Source organism: Zonotrichia albicollis, chromosome 3 (assembly GCF_047830755.1).
Source record: "Zonotrichia albicollis isolate bZonAlb1 chromosome 3, bZonAlb1.hap1, whole genome shotgun sequence".
Lineage (NCBI taxonomy): Eukaryota > Metazoa > Chordata > Aves > Passeriformes > Passerellidae > Zonotrichia > Zonotrichia albicollis.
Window position 1 is genome coordinate 97,954,587 of NC_133821.1, and position 19,803 is coordinate 97,974,389.

Consider the following 19,803-nt stretch of genomic DNA (forward strand, 5'->3'; position numbering starts at 1 on the left):
TTTGGGGTTAAAGCAGCTGCTGAGTGGTAGTTCCATAAAATCCAAGTACTAGATGGAAATATCTTCAAAATAAAGGGAAAACCTGATGCCTGAATTCTTCTGTGTATTTATCTACCACAGAGTGTCCACAACCTCCATGAAACAAATTAAGAAATCAAGAGTTCAGCACATCTCAGATCTTGTTCTTGAATATATACATTCCATTATAATGTATTAGAATAATTACCAGGTTTTTATTTTCTTAAAATTTTTGTAGTACATGTAGTATATGTACTACACTGTGCACACTAATCTGTGTTCTTGCCCCTTCTCAAAAGAGAAGCAGTGGTTTTGTTTGCACAGGAAAAAAGTAATTAATGCCTTCCTTTCTTGAAAACACTGTCAGAAATATTCAGAAATTTCTCCTGTATGGAAATGAAACAAAGGTTTTCACAATGAAGAAGAAAGAACAGTTATGGAAGACTTGCTAACACTGAAGACAGTCTTTTTACTTCTATCTCACGCCTTTTTGCTCCCAGAGGTCAGCTGTGCTCTTGCTGAGTACTTATTTTGCATCACTTTGTTTTGTTTTTATGATGTTAGGTTTTTCCACTGACAATCTTGGGAGGAAGAGGTACAATAAAAGGGAAAGTCAGAATCTGTACATCCTCTAGAGCCATCTTAAATGCATGTAGGAAGGCTGTTGTCTTAGGCAACAGGAGAAACAATACTTTTTCAGACCGTAACAGATATATTAACATGAAACTGCAACAGGAAACCTATGGATTTGAGCTCACAGAATATCTTGCATGTTTTAACTGTTGAGCTAAGTATCTATCTAGGGAAAGAATTTTCATTGTTTTTTGCGGGATTTTTTCCGCAATTTGATTTGTGATCTGGATCTTGAGGGGGGGTAAATTGATTGATTTATAAGGCTGAAGTGGTTTCAGTATTTGTGGTTTGCAGTATAATGGACCTCTTAAATCTTTTCTACCAGAAATTCTTGCAGCATTTCCCTAATCTTCATAGAAACTCAATCCTTCACTAGATGCCATCATTCAACTTTGCCACACCAGTTTTCCCCATAATTTTTCCTTATTGTGTCAGGAAAGAGAACAGTGTCAAGATATGACTTGTGACAAGTGAAACACTGGATCACAGAAGGGCAAACAGCGTACATGAAAGATGAAGCTACTATTTAGGGCACCTTATACTATCATTGAGGTACTAAACACACTGCATGGAGGTCAACATCAGTGGAGGAGGTGCTTAGATCACTAAGCACCTGGTTTGATGTATTCATTTCCCACCAGGACCTAATTTTCCAAGCATTTTCTCTCTTGTCCCTCCAGAAATCTCTCATAGGGAAAAATGTTGAACATCACTGTCATGCAGATGGTCACTAGGTAAATTCTTTACTATTTATTGGAAAGAAAACAATAAAATATTATTATGAGAATAAAAACCAGGTAATAGGATTTGGGGATAAAGGTAGAGGTCTGTTTGTAATGAAATACAGAAAATTATTCTTTTAAGTGCATCAGCAGCATTGACTACAATATCATAATCATTAAAAATTATGAGAAATGCACTTGGGAATCATGCATTAGTATTGATTGAAGGTAGGTACTCTAAATATCCATATGGATATTTTGCATTTACATGGGAAAAGTATGCAATTTGCAGATTCACATAAATCCTGCCTATCTATCAGATGCAAAGCTCTGTGCTGGGTGAAGTATTTCTGAAGAGCTGGAAGTACTCAGTGAAATGAGCAGGTAGAAGCTTCAAAACAAGCAAAATACAGTGGTTTTCCACACAGCAGGAATTAAATTGTGAAACAGATTGTCAGAAAATAGTGTGGTAGTCTGAATCATGAATAGGGTCAAGAACAGATTCATGAAGGTTAAATTTGTTGATGGATGTTGAACATAGATGCAACCTCTGGCTAAGAGTTCTCTAAACTGGCCAGAGGCTGCTAAAATATAAGCCTGTCTTATATCTTGCTTCCTGCAATTTTTTTTTCCTATGCACTTGCTAATGGCCATTGTCAGAGAGAAGTTATTCTGGTCTGATTTGATGTGACACTTTTTACATTTTTAAATACGTGAAGATAGAAACTTAGCCAAATTCATAGGATGCACACAAAATCTGGGTACATTTTATTTCCCTGACTTAATTCTTCAGGTCTTAAGAGTGCCCTGTGCCCATCTTCAGCCTTTGTACTGGTTGCCCCCAGTGCAGGAGTCACCACAGACTAGACCCTGGGCATTTTCTTCCTTGAGAATGTTAAACAACCATGTTGGGGAATAAGAAGTTATCTTATACTCCTTCAGCAAAAGAGGAAATAATAGAGTGACTGGAACAAGAAAGATAAGCTCTTCAAAAAGAAAGTTTAAAAAAAAACAGTAAGGGAAGAAGAAAAATAAATAGTGTTTAATTATGCAAAACTGATAGTTCCAGCCCTGCCAGTCCTACAAGATAAAAACTGTGGTTTTCAGCATAAAGCCTGTATCAGCCTGGCAGCTGAACTACCCTGCCCATGAGAGCATCAGTTTTATTTGAGACCATATCAGACCTTCACAGCAGTAGCACCAGAACTTCCACAGAGGACTACTGCCAGCAGATGCTTCAAGTTTTGAGACACACTCAAAGTTCTACTTAGTAGGACTACATTAGTGTTCGTGTGTTACTGGTGGCAAAAAGGGAAGTTGATTATGCACTGCTCTCCAGTAAAATAAATGCCAGAAATGGAAATCAGAAAAAAAGAAAAAAATGAATAACGATTGATGGTTACAAGGGAACTAATCTGAGCTATGTCATCTGTAAAATATAGGGCAGTATGAAGCTCCTGTGGCCTAAGTTTCAGAAGATAAGGAGTATTGTTTAATACTTGTCATACAAGAAATAACATTTCCCAGACTTGAGTTTTCTGTCACAATGTTGTCCACATTGTCCATTTTATTTTTCTATGTCCATATAGTCCTTTGTATCATGGGTCCCTATACTCTGATATTCAATAATGCAAATTATTAAATCACTGCCTTACAGATTTCAAGAATAAATGTAATCATAGACAAAATATCATTGAAAAAATTAGTGCAAGAGGGCAAATGACAAGAGTAGGTATTGATTTAACAAAGTAGAATAGTCCTGACTGATAATCCCATTAAATACTGTCATAATTTTTCCCATGTAGCTTTTTTTTTTTAACATCTTATCTTCTTCAGTGACACTATTGAGGAATATGTCAATGAAATATACGAATGATTTACATTGTCCCTCTATGCTGAATTCTCATCTTTCATCTGACACAGTCTGTCACCACGACTCATTCCTTTACACTGGGCAGTGCATTATCCTTCTAGAATCAAAGAGCAGGGTTTTTTAAATTGAGTTTTTACTCTCAGGGGACCTGATTCTTGTGCACATTTTGGACAACACCTAAGACAATAGTAGCATAACTGAATGGATCTTAGCTGCAAACTGCTATTGAGATAGTGCAAAAATGCTTCTGATTTACGTGTACCTGCAAGTACCAGTGTTATGTGATTGCACCAGCTTGGCCCTGGCTGGAAGGGGGTTCCCACCAAAGCTGCTCTATCGCCCCCATCCTCATTTGGACACCAGGTAGAAAATGTAATGAAAGGTTCATGGATTGAGATAAGGACATGCAGAGCTCACTCTCCAGTTACTGATATAGGCAAAACAGACTCCATTTGGGGAATTGAGCTTAATTTATCAACAATCAAATCAGAGTAGGATAATGAGAAATAAACCCAACTCCCAAAATACCTTCCTCCAACGCTTCCCTTCTCTTAGAGCACAAATTCACCCTGATATTTTCTTTACATCCTCTACCTAATGATACAGGTGGACAGGGAATAGGGATTACAGTCAGTTCATCAGAGATTAATCTTTGCTGTTCCTTCCTCCTCAGGAGGAGGACTCACACTCTTCCCCCGCTCCACCATGTGATTCATCCCACAGGCAACAGTCCTCCATAAACTTCTCCAATATGAGTCCTTCCCATGAGCTGCACTTCTTCACAAACTGCTCCAGAATGGGTCCCTTCCACAGGGTGCAGTCCTAAAGGAACAGGCTGCTCCAGCGCGGGTCCCCTGTGGGATCAAAAGTCCTGCCGGCAAACCTGCTCCAGTGTGGGCTACTCTTTCCTTGGGTCCACAGATTCTTCCAGAAGCCTGCTCCAGTCTGAGCTTCCAACAGGGTCACAGCCTGCTTCAGCATCTACCCACTCCTCCCTGCTCCCTCATGTACCTCCATGGGCTGCCAGGGCACAGACGCTTCACCATGGTCTACACCACATAGTGCAGGGGAATCTCTGGCACCTGGAGCACTTCCTACCCTTCCTTCTTCAGTGATTTGGGTGCCTGCAGTTGTTCCTCTCCCACATTCTCACTGCTCTCTCCCAGCTGTAGTTGCCATTGCACAGGTTATTTCTCTCTTCTTAACTATGTCCTCTCAGAGGTTCTACCATTGGTGCTGGCAGGCTCAGCTTTGGCCAGCAGCGGATCCCTCTTGAAACCAGCTAGGATTGGCTCTACTGGGAGAAGCTTCTGGAAACTTCTCACAAAAGCCACCCCTGTAGCATCCCAACTACCAAAACCTGGCCACACAAAACCAATACAGCGACAAAGCACATTCAAAATATTTAAACAAACATATCCATTCTGCAAGTATGGTCTGCAGAGTGATGCACAATATCAAAAGTTTAGTACATATTCCACAATGGTAGAACTGGGTAGATACTTTTCTTCTACCAGAACCTGCCCATCACTTATAAGCAGCCTGTTTTTAGAAAGAAAAATGGAGCCACCAGGAACCGTACTTAGTTACCATCAATGGAGGATAAATGTAAAAATGATGAATGCTCATAGAGGAAATATAAATGGAGGTGAAACTGATTGTTTTTAGTTATGGCCACAGACTACAGTCTCCATTATGTAGTATAGACAGTAATGTTTGAGTCCATTCGCTCCAAATTCTGATTTGTGTTTGCTTTGTAATCAAAAATGTTTTGTTCCAGGCTACATCAGATCTGGGTTGGTTGTTCATTTGTTTAGGGGTTTTTTGCTTGGTTGTTTTTTTTCTGTAATGGTTGTTGTTTTAATACACAGAATTACTTAAGTCCAGCAGCTTCAAAGAAAAATTTCAACTTCCCTTGAGGAATTCTTCTTCCTAAAACAATAACACAACACTGATAGATTTGGAAACTTTGCTCAATTCAGATACTACCTAGGAGATAACAGTATTAAATGCATAATATAATTTTCTATTCATTCCCTTTACAGCACTCTATTGCGTTCAGTTTCTGAAGATTCTCGAGTGTAATAGTTAAGTACAGCACAAATTTCTTTATGTTCAGAAGTGCTGAGATCTGCAGTTTTCTCTTATGGCAGTGGTAACTGCAGGTATTTGGCACAGCAATCTAGGCTCTTGACTGCAAACTGTACCTTCTGCCCTCCTCCCAGCATCCTTAAACTTAGTGCTAAAACTTGAGCTCACACACGTTTTATTGTTCAGTATGCCCATAATCTATTATTCAAGAAATGAATCCTCTCTTTCATAAAATATTTTTGAAAAAGAAGGTTACTTTTCCTTCTGAATGCCTAGCATCTTATGTATCATAAGTACTCCATTCACACTCCATCCCTTTGTTTCTTTACCAAATATTCTGATAAGTATAATTTTTCCTAACTCTGTGATAAACTGAGATGCATTACCAGTAAAGTGGACTTACAAATACAGTAAGGAATTAAGACAGAAATAAAAATCTCTATAAAAGAGAAATCTTGAGAACCTATCCTATAGTCCTTATTCAGTCAGCTCCCATTCTGAAGGCAAGAGGATAGAAAGGCTTGAGAAAAACAACCATGCTTGTAGATGTTGAAATTGCTGTGGTTCAAGCTAGCATGAAAATAAAATAGTGTAAAGGAGATGCATGAGGTGAACTGACAGAAAACTCCAAATCACCTTATTCCATGTATAGAAAAGATATATTTGCATTTACCATTTCTAACAAAAGGAACTCATATTTATGGACACAAGAAACAGCACTTATAAAAATCAATTAGGTGTCTCTGTTTAAAGAGAGCTAGTAATTTGAGTATATATGACAAAAAAGGAAAACAGAATTCACTTTGACAAAACAACTTCTCAATTTTCCTTCTAATGTGATATGACTCATCTCAAATCTATTGCAAAGTGGTAAACAAACTACACCAACACAGTGACCATCATCTGCCAGGAACATTTCAAAAAGAAAACCATTACTGAGCTACTTTTCTTGTCTTCTATACAGAGAAATGTATTTTCCCAGCAGAAACATCATTTCACATTATCTTCTTTCAATTTACCATGTTTTCATCAGTGCTAACAGCAACCTAAGAAAAACCTCATTAAGGTAGTAATTTATTTCTTAGGAATTAAATTAAATTAAATTAGTTTGGACTAGTTTTAGTTCTTTTTCAAAACAGTCTATTTCAATTAAAACAAATAAGAGGGAAGTTCAGTTTGATTACTAATAACATTGTACAGGGGACTTATCTGGGATAGCAATTTAAATATGCAGACAACAGCCTTTTGATTTTATTTCTCATTTATTGAACTAATGTTATAATTGTAACTATTAAAAAAAAAGTTTGTTCTCTAATCCTTCTGTAATCTAATTACCTCAAAATACCTGCAAGATAAAATGCTGTCCTGCAGATCAAAATGACAGCTATAAGCTGGGCTCTCTACTATTCATTATCCGTTCTTTTTTTTATGATAACTATTTATTATTATCATATAGTTAATAAACAAAATCTAAGTCACTTGATAATGCATCTGAAGTTAGCTTCTCAGCTGATATAAATTATCAGAGATCTACAAAGAGAGTTACATGATTTTATTTTTTTTGCAATAGTTCTTGTTTGTAGATATTACAATCTTTTGAGTCAGGCCCCTTACTGTGTTAAATGATACTAAATTTAAAAAGAGAGCAACTTCAATTTCCAAAATATCCCCTGATTCATTGCTTTAAAGAAATTACTTTGAAGCTTCTCAGGAGTTGACAAGAAAAATCTAAATTGTCATGGCAACATGGGTTGGAGAAATCCTTCTTTGCTGTTTGCATGGATCATCTCCATGCTATCAGCCTGTTTACTAAATGTTGCTAAAGAAAGCAATTAAAGGTTAATCTTTCCTCAGAACCAAATAAATTATATAAGCAGTGAAAGCCAGTGGAGTGAGATACATTCAGATAGGTCAAAAAAATTTGAGGCATCATTTATCTTTAAGCAAACGACACCAAGTTGCAGGGCAGACTACATGCTGGAGGGAAGTGACAACATCCAACCGGGACAGGCTTGAGAGGTGGGCCTGTGCAAACCTCATGAAATTTAATTTGCCTCAAATCCTGTGCCTCAACTGCACAGGAGTTGAGGGAAAGGTTGCAAAGAGAATTGATTGAGAGCAGCCCTGAGGAGAAGGACTTGGAGGTGTTGGTGGATGAGAAGTTCAAATGACGCAGCAATGCGCGCTTGCAGCCCAGAAAGCCAAATATATCCTGAGCTGCATTGAAAGAAATGGGACCAGCAGGTGGAGGGAGGTGCTTCTGCCCCTCTAGTCCCTCTCATGAGACCTCCCCTGGAGCCCTGTGTCCAGCTCTGGGCCCTTGACACAGTAATATATTAATACACCTGCTGGAGCAAGTCCAGAGAAGACCGTGAAGATGGTCAGAGGGCTGGAGCACATCTCCTACGGAGGCAGGCTGGGAGAGCTGAGGCTGCTCAGTATGAAGAAGAAAACTCTCCAGGAAGACCTTAGAGCACCTTCCAGTACCCAAAGAGGGCCTACAAGCAAGTCAGTGAGGGGCTTTCCACAAGAGCATGTAGCGAGAGGACAAGGGGAAAGGCTTCAAACTGAAGGACAGAAGGTTTAGATTAGACATTATGATGAAATTCATGACTGTGAGGGTGGTCAGGCACTGCAACAGGTTGCCCAGAGAAGCTGTGGATATTCCATCCCTGAAAGTGTTCAAAGCCAGGTTGGATGGGGTTTTAAGCAGCATGGTCTAATGGAAGGTGTCCCTGCCTGTGACAGGGGAGGTAGAATGAGATGATTGTTAAGGTTCTTTCCAACCCAAACCATTTTATGAGTCTAAACAGCATTTCTGTGGCCAATTTCATAACAAAGGGTTTGAATTTCCTTTAATCCTATTAGATTTTTTTCTAGTATCCTTGTTTCAATGCAAGTTGTCTGTGTGATATATGGCTATAACAAGGGCAAGATAAAAAACCTTTTAAGGTTAATTAGACTTTTTAAATTCTATGAGCTCCCCAACCTTTAGATCAGGTCCTAACTAGTTAAAATCTGATATAAAGCAACCCAAACTACTAAACTGATGACCAGAGTCAATGTCTAATTTACGTATTTCTGCATAGCAGAATGCTTTTTTTTTCCCTACAACTACTTTCAAGTTAACCACATTATGTACCAGGGAAAAAAAAAAAAAAAAAAAAAGGAAGATTTCTTCACTTCCTTTTATGTTAATTAAATTTCACAATAGATTTCACAGGAAAGCTAAACAGAAATAATTGAGTACAGCTAATGATCAAAATGCTACTCCTGCTGCCACTGTTGACTTCGTAAGATCTATTAACACTACATTCTTCAGTGTAAGAGCCACTGCAAACAATGGGTCCAAATGTGTGCTGAGGATATTTATGTGCTAAGATAAAGAAAATCAATTTAATTTCTCGAGAGAAATATCTACAAATGCAGAGGGTCACTCATTGTGATATTAGCAGTTGTTTGATTGAACTGAGGTTCTGAAAGTGAATTTTAAGATGTTTCCCCCTCCCCCTCAAAAAAATGATTGGTATGACACAATCTCTGTATTATAAGAAACATCAGCAGGATACCAATAGAGAATCCGACTGCTGGGGCAAAGCTAAAATAGTGCACTTAGTCACTTGAATGTAGTCAGCTTCTGCATTGATATCCCACAAACATTAGTGAGAACAGTGTGAATTGTCATGACCATTTGTTCCACAGCCAGAAGCATGCAAAATTAGTCTAAAAAGAAGTTAAATATTGCTTCTTTTATTTTATCAAAGAGGCTTTTTCAGACATTTCACTGTTGTGTAAATGTCATTCTTTCTTTCCTTTTTTTCTTGCCCTCACAGTCACCTGCATTTTTTTTTCTAGGTTCAGGGCAAGGCAGGTTCTGCAAGCTGATGTATATTCCTGTAATATCTAGCCGCCCCTTGCTTCCTAACATCAGCTGCTTCTTGACAAAGTGCCCTCCCTGCTCCGTGCAGCTGCACCTGTGCTGTAGAGCAGCAGGACCCCCAGCGCCCGGGCTGTGGGTCCCGAGTTCCATGGGGGTGTTGGATGCACCATGAGTGAGGCTGAGCCCCAAGGCACTCTCACCAGGCAAGCTCAAGCACAGCGCCCAAAAGCCAAGCCTAAGATCTCAGCCATGTATTCTGGATACACTCTGCAAAGCAAGGCAAGCTAACCCATCCACTTCAGCAGCCAGCATTGCAAGAACAGTGAGGACACTTTAAATCCAGGCTACAGCTAGGCCAGTATTTTAAAAAGAAAACAACCTCATTGTGGTCTCCAATGTGTTTAGGTCCACCTTTGAACCCAACTTCCAAGTACAGGGCAAGGCTGGCTGCACTTTTGTTCCCAGTGCACTGTAAATTGCTTATGTTTCAGCACCAGTGTAAGTAAATAAAAGTTTGAATGTCTGTGTTCTTTTGGAGCTTATGTGTGAACACAATATGGCAAGTAAGGCAGGTCAAAGGAAGTAAACAATGATTTATGCAATATTTTATCATGGCTATATTTGATCTGCAACTCATAGGATGGGTGAGAGGAAAAAAATATCCCTAGACCCAGATTTACTCTGTGACAAATGTCAAAGGTTTGCTGCACACATCAAAATTAGAAGAACATTTAAATAAAAACCTTCAAATATAGGTTTAGAAATTATTCTCTAGAAAAAAAAACAAAACCAAAACAGAAAAAACAAAAAAGAGAAAAAGAAAAAGAAAAAGAAAAAGAAAAAGAAAAAGAAAAAGAAAAAGAAAAAGAAAAAGAAAAAGAAAAAGAAAAAGAAAAAGAAAAAGAAAAAGAAAAAGAAAAAGAAAAAGAAAAAGAAAAAGAAGGAAGGGAAATAATCAGACAAGAAAAAAGAAATAAAAAAAGAAGAACTTTATGTTTGGCAAAATTGCATTAAAAAACCCCAAAACACTGCCTTGCAAATGAACACAAGGCACGGAGCAAGTACTGCAAAATGTAATTTTTAAATGCTGACCATATTTCATGCAAATTTGCAAACAAACACTGCACAAAAAGTTTTACTCTTAATTTATTCAGGTCTGTGTCAGCTGCAGTGCTGCAAATGTTTCTTTTGGAAAGCCACTGTACGACAAAGACATGAATATGGAACATGATTCTGTACTTCAGTACCATAGGATACTGTAAGACAGATATAAAACATCCAGAGACTAAAATAATACTAGGTTTCTCTGTGTATTGTTGTTAATATCTTTAAAGGAAAAAAAAGAGAAAAAAATGAAGTAAGTTAAAGGTCAGATGCTCAGAGATACCAGAGATACTGTTTAAAAGCAAATTGCTTCTACATATAATAAATATATTAATATTATCAAGGTTTCACCTAGTTTTCCTTTTTCTAAGTCATTCATGGGTGCAAACATTGTCGGAAGTTCTCCACAAGAGCTCAAATTAAACAAGATCTGACTCTACCCTTCAGCTGCAATATCTACTTTGTCTGGATTATTTGAAGTAGCAATCTGTTCAAAAGTAGCCAACTGAGCTATTTCAGAAATCAATACAAATTTCAGTTTCCAATGCAGCAGAATTGGGCTCTCAGAACTGCCTGAAGTTGCCTTTTACTGGACAGGGATGAGACAAGAAATTTACCTGAAAGAAGTCAAATCACTATTTCAGAATATGCATGAATTTATCATTAAAATGCATAATAAAAAATTAAAAAGCTGTAAGAAACTGTGATTAATTTTTTATTATGGAAATTAAAGCATTATTATAATTGCTAGAATTTGTGAATTCTTCTTTTTTTTTTTTTTTTTTTTTTTGCTAAAAGCAGATCATTGATGATATTCTGATTAATCAAGAGTTCTGGTTAATCATCAGCAATGTAAGAGTGATTAAATCCTGCTTTGTCCTTTAAATAAAACTGCCCTCCAGGAAAAAATGGCAAGAAACCACCATCACTTTCTTTACTTTTTTTTTTTCCATATGAGAAAGAAATGCAGAAAAAGTTCTTGTCTCTGAGAAAGTAAGGGTTATTGTTAAAAATAAGATGCATTACTCTTGAAAGAGTTCTTGCATTTACTATTCAGTTACTAAATGCAGACAACAGATATATGTTGCCTTTGGGTGTCAATATAGCACTAACAATAATCCAAGTTATTCGTATAAGTAGCTATTCCTCTGAGAAATGCTTATAACAAATACAGTGTAGATTTTCTTAAATGCAATGGAAATGTCATATAGTGGAGTGAAGTCTTTCATCCAGCCAGAACAAAGATGTGTCAGGACAAAGAAATATCTCACAGCTCTCCTCAGGCATTAATGCCATTTTTCCCCTATTTCAAAAGTTTGTGGTTGATAAAAAATGGTTTAAGGGCAATTAGAACTGACATAGAAAAGTAAAACTTCTAAGTAAAAGAAAGTGATTCATACACATTAGGAGAATTTCCATATGATTCTTATTCTTCGCTCACTGCAAAAACTGGAAGAACATCCAATTTATCTCAGTCTAATATGGCTAATTTTGCAGCCATATGGAGAATTAGAGGCCAGATTTTTATTCTGTGACCCTGACTTGAATCCAGTTGCACACTGGAGTTTAATTAGAGGCCAGGTCTCACACTTATGCTACTGCTTGAGCGGATGGCACAGCTAAAGCAGCAACTCCCCTTCCCTCAGTGCCTCCCCTGCCGGCTGCGGGCAGCCCTCACCGCGCTGCTGTGCGCGCTCGCACAGAAAGCTGTTTGCCAGCACAACAGTGTCACCATGGCCAAAGAGAAACACCAGGGTTCAACATGGATTTGAGCAAGGTGAAATTACATTTTATCTTTAAATCCACTGGAGGTTTTATACTGTGACACTATCAAGCAGTCACTTCTCCAAGGAAAGGTTACAAGAAGGAATTTAATGTGATAGTGTATGGATTATATCTTGAAAAAGTTGAAAACAGTGGTCCCTGAGGCTTTTCAGCCTTTCTATAGAGCATGGTAAATCTTGAATGTATAACTGAAAATATTTACAGTTTCAGATTTTCTTAATTTGTTTGGAGAAAAGTTTTTATTTGTGGAAATGCTGTGGAGGCATAAGTGGCATAGAGGACTTTTTTAAAACTTGCTGATATCAATGCATATGTAACACTAATACCACACCATGAGTAAAAATAAGATTAAGGGTTTATATAGAAAAACCAGTCTGCAGGGGGAAAAATGACAACTGCCCTCCCCAAATAAAAAAAACAAAACATTGTCTGATCAAAATCAGACAATGCCTGTATAAAGGGACATGACAGTGAGAGTCAGCAAAATAGACAGATTTGCAGTATAGACAATTTGCAGAATGGTTATCTATACAAATCAGAGATGCTGCTGAAGTGGCCTCACAGATTTCAATACATCCTGAAGTTCCATTTGTGCTTATGTCTTCGTGTGCCTGTAAGCCATCTTCAGCTCCTCACACCAATATCCTGTTCCACACACACACACCAGAGAAACTGAAAAATCTTTGCTGGTTGACAGTGGTAATTCAACCTCAACTATGGGTACAAGAGTCTAAAATGAATGTTTGGGGAATCTTTGTGGCATTTATATGCTCTCCACTACATTACATTCAAGCTTACCAAGTTTCCTATTCCTACACATAGTTTAGGACATCATATACATATCTCAATGCAAAAACTAGTAAGATACAGATATTACCAAAAAGTAAATGCATTTTTACTTTAAAATACTACATGGTCAGAGCAGGATATTCTCTACTATGCCTTTCTAGGGCAAATTCCTCACTGAGCTGGGGGATGGAGAATGCATCCATCAAATACTTGGTTTTACAGCTGGGTGTTCAATACCTTGCACTGATGTTCTTTTAAAAATTCCCTTTTTTCAGCTCATTTTCCTCAGAATTGCTTTAGTCTTCTCTGGAAGAGAATGAAGCCTCTCTGGAGAGACCAGTCTCACAGTTTGAAAAACACTACTTTGGAGAAAAAAAAAGACTTTAAAAGAGACAAACACTCTCAGTCCAACAGGAATAGGCCTTAAACAGAGTGGTAACTTTGTGTGAGGTAGTTATAGCACTTATTATGACAAAGTGATAGCAGGAAACAGAAGGTACATAAAATGTTTTGAGATTTATTTAATTTTTTTAAAACAAAATCCTGAGCTGTAGATGTGAGAGTCCTTTTACTGTCTGTATCTAATTTAAGAACAGAAATGTTTTCCCTTTGTTATTTCCATTAATCTGAATGATACATCTCTGCACAAGCCTGCTTATGTACATTTAGTTTGAGGCAATTAGTTGGCAATGAAGGTGCTGTATGTGGTTATCTAAACACGTCCAGGAAATTACCTTGAAAACACGTACTGGAACAACTCTAGGTACTAAGCAGTATGTATTCCTACTGAATGTATGTTCTATGGAATATAGGCTGTCTACAGACCTTATGTCACAGCAGAAATGTCTTTTACTCTTTTCTTGAATTTTAATCTGAATTGAGTCTAATTCTATTATTTGTTCTGTACCACTATGAATTTTTACAGAAATTATATTGATGTGTTTTTTTCTTTCAAGAAAATCAATAGGGGTTTTTATGTTTGCTTTTGTTACAGTACAACATATCAGAATTAGCAAATGGCTCTATAAACAAGCCCATCTTAACATGCATAGCTGAACAGCCTGCCGTCTGTCTTGTTGAGGCATAATTCCTATGATAGGGTAGCTTCTGGGAAAGCGGTTCCTTTAAATGACTCCATACTAATTTCCCTTGATGCTTAAAGCACAATGAGCTGGGAAGGATTCCCCAAATGTTTTCCAAAACACTCAGGTCCATCAATCAGATTAAATCAGTCCAAAGAAATGTGTAGAACTGTACCTCAAGTCTACCACAGTGAACGATGATGAATGTACATTTTCATCCTTGCTTGTTCCTTAAAAAAGTTACAGAAAATTCCACAGGAACAAAGGGTTTCCATTTCATTTCATAACGAGGAACACTGTAGAAAGCAACCCACCTGTCATTTTACTGAAAGATATGGGAACGCCTGTGGCAACACCTCCAGAAATTCAGCACTTGTTTCTTTTTTTGCTAATAAAATCCCCAAACCAAGCAAAACCTGGGTGATTTCCTTTTACAGTGACCAAATTATTTGATAGCAAGGGACTGGCAAAAGAGAGTTCTATGAATCTAATAATTAAAATTATTTTGTGTGCTCTTGAAACCCTGGGTCTTTATGTTACTAAGGAAGGAGTTTTTTCACTCTCTGAAGCATTAACGTAATTTCAGCCTCAGGATTACATTTGACTAAATATAGATACCTGTGCTCAATTGCCTGGGAAGGTAAACGGGAAGGAATTATGTCAACTGTCCCCGATGGCTCCCCTTCAACCTGTTGTTTGACTTCAACATTAAGTCAGTCTTTAGCCTTTAAGTGGGTGTGTTGCTGCTTCACATTAAGCAGGTATAATTACATTCTGCAGAGCAGCATCAGAGGCAGTGCCCAAACGTTCCTGGCAAAGCCTTTGTATGTAAGCAAAACACGTCGGATCGTCGCTGAATAACCATGATCCAGCCTCCAGCTTTTCGTATGTGCTGTCAGCCATGAAAAGAAAACACTTAAATGTCAAGCGACATAACGGGCTACAGTGTATTTAACAAATGAGTCGCGGGTGTCGGCGCGCCCCGGGAGCGGCGTGGCCGCGGCAGCAGCTGCCCCTCGTCCCGCGGTCCGGCCCCGGGAGCGGCTGTCGGGGCAGCCCCGCCAGGGACCGGAGCTCCCTCCCCGCCGGGCCGGGCCGTGCCCGGGGCAGCCCCGCCAGGGACCGGAGCTCCCTCCCCGCCGGGCCGGGCCGGGCCGGGCCGTGCCCGGGGCAGCACCGGGAGCCGGGCACGTGCGCGGGCGGCACCGGGACAGAGGCACCGGGGCTCGGGGGGGGCAGGCTGGAACTTTGGCTAGGGCGGCCACGCCGAGAAGCCCCCGCCCGCCGCGGGCTGTGTGTGCTGCCGGGCACAGCCCCATCCCCGGGAGCCGCGGATTCACAGCCCAGGAGCGCCGTGCGCCTTTCTCGCCCCGCTCCCTTCCCACAGAGGCAGCCGGGTGGCGTTGCCCGGTGGACCGCGGCAGCGGCAGGATCCGGGCAGAGGAGGGATGCTATCGGGCTGGTGTGGAGCCGCAGCCGCTCCTCCGGACCGGGCAAGCCTCCTGCCCGGTTCCCGGCGGCCCGGGCTGGCCTTCCACCGCCTCTTCCTGCAGATCACGGCCGGAGGCGATGGGAGGGAAGGCACTCTGCCGTGCCACCCAGGCGGGCGAAGGAACCCGGCCGTGGGCACCCGCAGGACGGGGAAGGCTCCAGCCTCGCCCGCCAAACCGGGGGCCGCGGTAGCCCTGCTCCCCCCTCTTCAGCCGCCCCCGCACCGAAAAGAGCAGCGAGAAAAATAAAATGGTGGGAACGATGCAAAGCGCCTTGGAAGGGTTAAGGGAGACTCAGACGGTACAAACCGCAAGGGGAACCGTCATCCCGGAGGCAGGCAGAACAACCGGGAGCGAGGTGGGAGATGACAGAGGCTGTATCGGGGACAGGTGCTCAGCTCCGAGCTGCCTCGCTCCCTCCGTCTCTCCCTCTCTCTCGCACACACAGACTCGCATCTCTCCCAGCATGAAAAAGCGCAGGGCTAATGAGAGGCGAAGTGAATAATGGGGAAGTTGTTGTCTCCAGCGATGAGGCAAAGTAATGGGGCTGAGGCCAGCACTGAAGTTGTGTAACCAAATTCTCCCCCGTCACCCCCTCGTTTTTCCACCCTCCCCCATTGATTTTAAGGAGAAACCCAGCTGGGGTGGGGAGACTCTCTCCACCGCACGCCCAGCAGAGAGGAGTCCTCTTCCCTCGGGCACGGGCAGGCAGCTGGCGGAGGTGTCCCCGGCGCCGCATCCCCGCCTCCGCGCAACTTGCGGGGAGCGGAGCCGGCTGAAAGCAGGCGGAGGCGGCTCTCCGCGACCACCCACTCCGCGCTCCCCCTCGAGCACGGCAAAAGCCGGGGAGGCGGGAGGAGGGGAGATCCAAACTTGCCAGCCCGGGGATTGTCCCTCACACGGCAGCGGGTGCCGTTCGTGCGTGCGCGGAGAGCGAAGTGTTCCCAAACTCCGGCGCTGCCCAGGCGGCTGGATGCGCACGGCTCCGCTCGCGGCGTCGCAGCGGCTGCTGCCCAACTCCAGGGGGGCTGGTTTCTCCCGGGGGAAGTGACCGGCCGGGAGCAGAGCCCTAGGGGAACACCGGCGGGAGGTGGGAGGCAGGGAGAAGGGAGACCGGGCTCCAGGAGCCTGCTGTTAGCCGGCGCATAAACGAAGCGAGGGAGAGAGCTCAGCCGAGAGGCAGAGATTTAGCCGAGGGGTTATGAGTGCCGTAACCACAGCCTACACGAATGCAATGCAAGAAACCCGAATCTTACCCTGAGCTGCAGTGAGGAGCCCCGCGCAGAGAACCAGCAGAGACTTGAATTTCCTCCACGCAGTCATGTCTGCAGTTATTCCACACACACACACACTCTCACACAAAACCCCCGGCGGCTCTTCTCGGCTGCGACCGTGTCCTCCGAGCGGCAGCGGGGCTAAGGACAGCGCCAAATAACCACCACAGGGCGAGGAGAGGCGGAGAGGAGCGGTCCGGGTCCCGAGCGCCGCGCAGCGCCCGGCGCCTCCTGCAGGACTGCGCGGGCGGCTCGCTCCGCTCTGCTCACAGACAGCATCAGTCCCGCGCCGCGGCGGGGCTGCGCCGCTCAGCGCCCGCGGAGCCCCGGCGCCGCCGGCCCGCCGCCCGCCCAGGGGAGGGAGGGCACCCGGGGAGGGAGGGGAGGCACGCCCGGGGCCGCGGGCGGCGAGGCATGCACGGCCGCCGGCGGGGAGAGCCGGGCAGCGGCGGCGTCGGCAGGAGAGGGATGCGGAGAGTGCGAGGAAGAGGAGGAGGAGAGGGAGGAGGAGGAGGAGGAGAAGGAGAGAAGAGGGAGGGAGGGATCGCGGCGAGAGTAGCGCAGGCAGCGCAGCGGAGCGGCTGCCAGCCACACGAGAAGCCGCCGCCGCCGCCGCCGGACTCAACCATCACTTCCCAGGGAGAGGGGAAGCGGCCGGCGCTGTGCAGCCGGAGCTCGCCCAGCCCGCAGCCTCTCCGCGCCGCCGGACGGCCCCGCACGGCCTCGCCCCTCGCCCTGCACGGCCTCCCCGGGCGGCTGCTGCCCGCCGCCGAGCGGCCCCAGGGAGCGATGGCTGTCCCGGGCCCGGTGCCCCCGGCGCGGAGAAGGGCAGTGGCTCTAGGGCTGCACCTGCCCGGGAGGCTTCGGCTGCGATTCCCCGGTGTCCTGTCTGTCCCCCGGCTCTGCCTGCGGTTCGCCTCCGCCAGCCCCATGCGAGAGGTGCGGGTGCTGGGGTCCCTCGTCCTCGGTGAAATTACCCTCTGCTTTCGTCCCCGCTCTTGAGAGGGGAAGGCTTTCAGGTCCAAAATGTGCCCTGCTCGTTCCTTCTAAGTTGTTCATCAGAACAAGCTGTTGTTCCTGAGAGGAAGGAGATGAGCCAATTTCTCCTTGCAGAACACTGCTTTGTCTTTATGTTGCCATTCTCGAGAGCTCTTGTTGCCAAGAGGAATTTCTGCCATTAACAATCCTTTCCAAAAGTAAAGAAAAACCAATCAGAATATGACATGGCAGTATGCACCAGAGGCTTCCCCACCACCAGCCTAGAGCAGGTTGGTTCCTTGAGCCCGAGGGAAAGGAAATGGTGATCCAAGGTTGTCATGTCACAGGTCCCTATGCTCCATGATCCCAGCGAGGGTTTCTGTGCCAGGCCTGCCTTCAAACGGGTGGCATAAACGTGCCCAACCCTGACTTTCAATCCAGTATGAATTGTCACCGTCACTGCATGCTGGGCCTGACTCCATAATGAATGCTTACCTATATCCGTAATTAAAAGACAAAGGCTCATAGGAAGGAAAGACAGAAACACAAGCCCTTTTGGAAAGGTAGTTTCAAGGTTGTAATTATTCACTTAAAACAAGTTTTCTTTCGTGGGGAAATATGCGAAGTTGTTTTCTCGTTGTAAGTTGCATGAAGGTGGTGAATAGGCGCTGAACGAGGTAGGCTGACTTTGTAATAAGCTCGTATTTAGGTAAAAACGTTGTGGTTCTCACTCAAAAAAAAAAAAAAATTAGGAAAGCGGAGCCAGGCAGGATGCCGAGCCAGACGTGGCATTGCTGCCATCTCGTGGCAAGCTCTCCCTCCCTGCCGGGCCAGGCCTGCAGCCCCCTCACTGCCTTCCCCGACCGCTCCCAAACCCGCTGCCCCCCAAACGCTTTCACAGAAGGGATCTGGTTTTAGTTAGCATTCATCCATATTTTATGAACCCCTCCGGGACTCATTTCTTTCCATTCGTGAAAGTAAAATGGTGCTAATACTTGTTAGTACCAGACATCATGTAGCCAAGCTGCTGTGTAGAATTCCCCAGTCAGAGCTGCTCAGGCTCCTCCACTTATCCTTGTCAGAGGTCTGGGGAGAGTTTGCTAACGATTGTAAGAAAGATGGAAAACTTAAGCTGAGACTTACTTTCTGGCATCCAGAAATCTGTGGCTCAGACTTCTGAAATGAGCAATTATTTGCATTGCATCTGGCCCAATAATTTTTTGTTTTGTTTTGGTGTATTGTCTGTTAAGTTAGGATAATTGAAAAATCATAAATAAACACCATTTATATGCATATAGTTGAAAGCTGTAATGATGGTATAATTTCTTGCTGTGCTGTTTCAGTAAGCACTCTTGAGAAGTTGCTGTTTAATCCTACTCATGGCAGATTCTGCCAAAGCTCCAGTATGATATAATATGTGCCTTCTTGGTCTTGACTCACACAGCACAGATTTACTGCATCCAAGGCCTTCTGTTCTTCTGAGGATTTTTGGGGCCTCATTGAGCTTTTGGGACCCAATTCCTTCTCTTTTGAGCTATACAAGTGTTAATTTCTTCCCTTCATAACACCTAGATAAGGTAAAATAACCAAGAACCATGATCAGTATGACTGCAAAAGATGCCTTCTCTCCTTTCTTACATCCTGTGACAGTAAACCATAATGCACAAACACTGTTGGCCTTCAGCATGTTACCATTAGCCTGAGATAAACAGGATAGCACAGACCCCCACCCCGAGAAGATTTCAGCCTCTCAACAGAGTCAGGTAGCTGTCACAGTGACTTTTACATACCTTGTTTGGTGTATTTTTTTCCCCTCAAAGCTAAGAAAGCCAGAAGATGACTCTGGAACTGAAGCATGGCATTCCAGGAGGAGTCTCCACCAACCTGACTTGAGTTCAGTGTGGAACTGCAGTACCTAAACATGGTAATTACAGAATATGATCTAACCTAATGACTGTAATCTCTCTGTTGTATATTAAGTACCTAATGTACTACCATAAAATCCACAAATTTATGAGTTTGAACAGAGGCAATATTTCTTTCTATTCCCTATAGACGGTATGGGGAGAGTATATGTCAAAACT

At 43.0% G+C, this 19,803-nt stretch overlaps 1 protein-coding gene across 2 annotated transcripts in view; it reads right to left on the reverse strand.

Moving 5' to 3' along the window:
* Positions 1–17,428, reverse strand: part of CSMD1 (CUB and Sushi multiple domains 1) — a 1,059,975-nt gene extending 1,042,547 nt beyond the window's left edge. For both annotated transcript variants that reach the window (XM_074538179.1, XM_074538178.1), the window contains exon 1: positions 16,724–17,428. In XM_074538179.1, the coding sequence (XP_074394280.1) occupies positions 16,724–16,790 (67 nt within the window). In that variant the 5' untranslated portion in view covers positions 16,791–17,428. The remainder of the gene's footprint in view (positions 1–16,723) is intronic.
* Between the last annotated feature and the right edge of the window lie 2,375 nt (positions 17,429–19,803).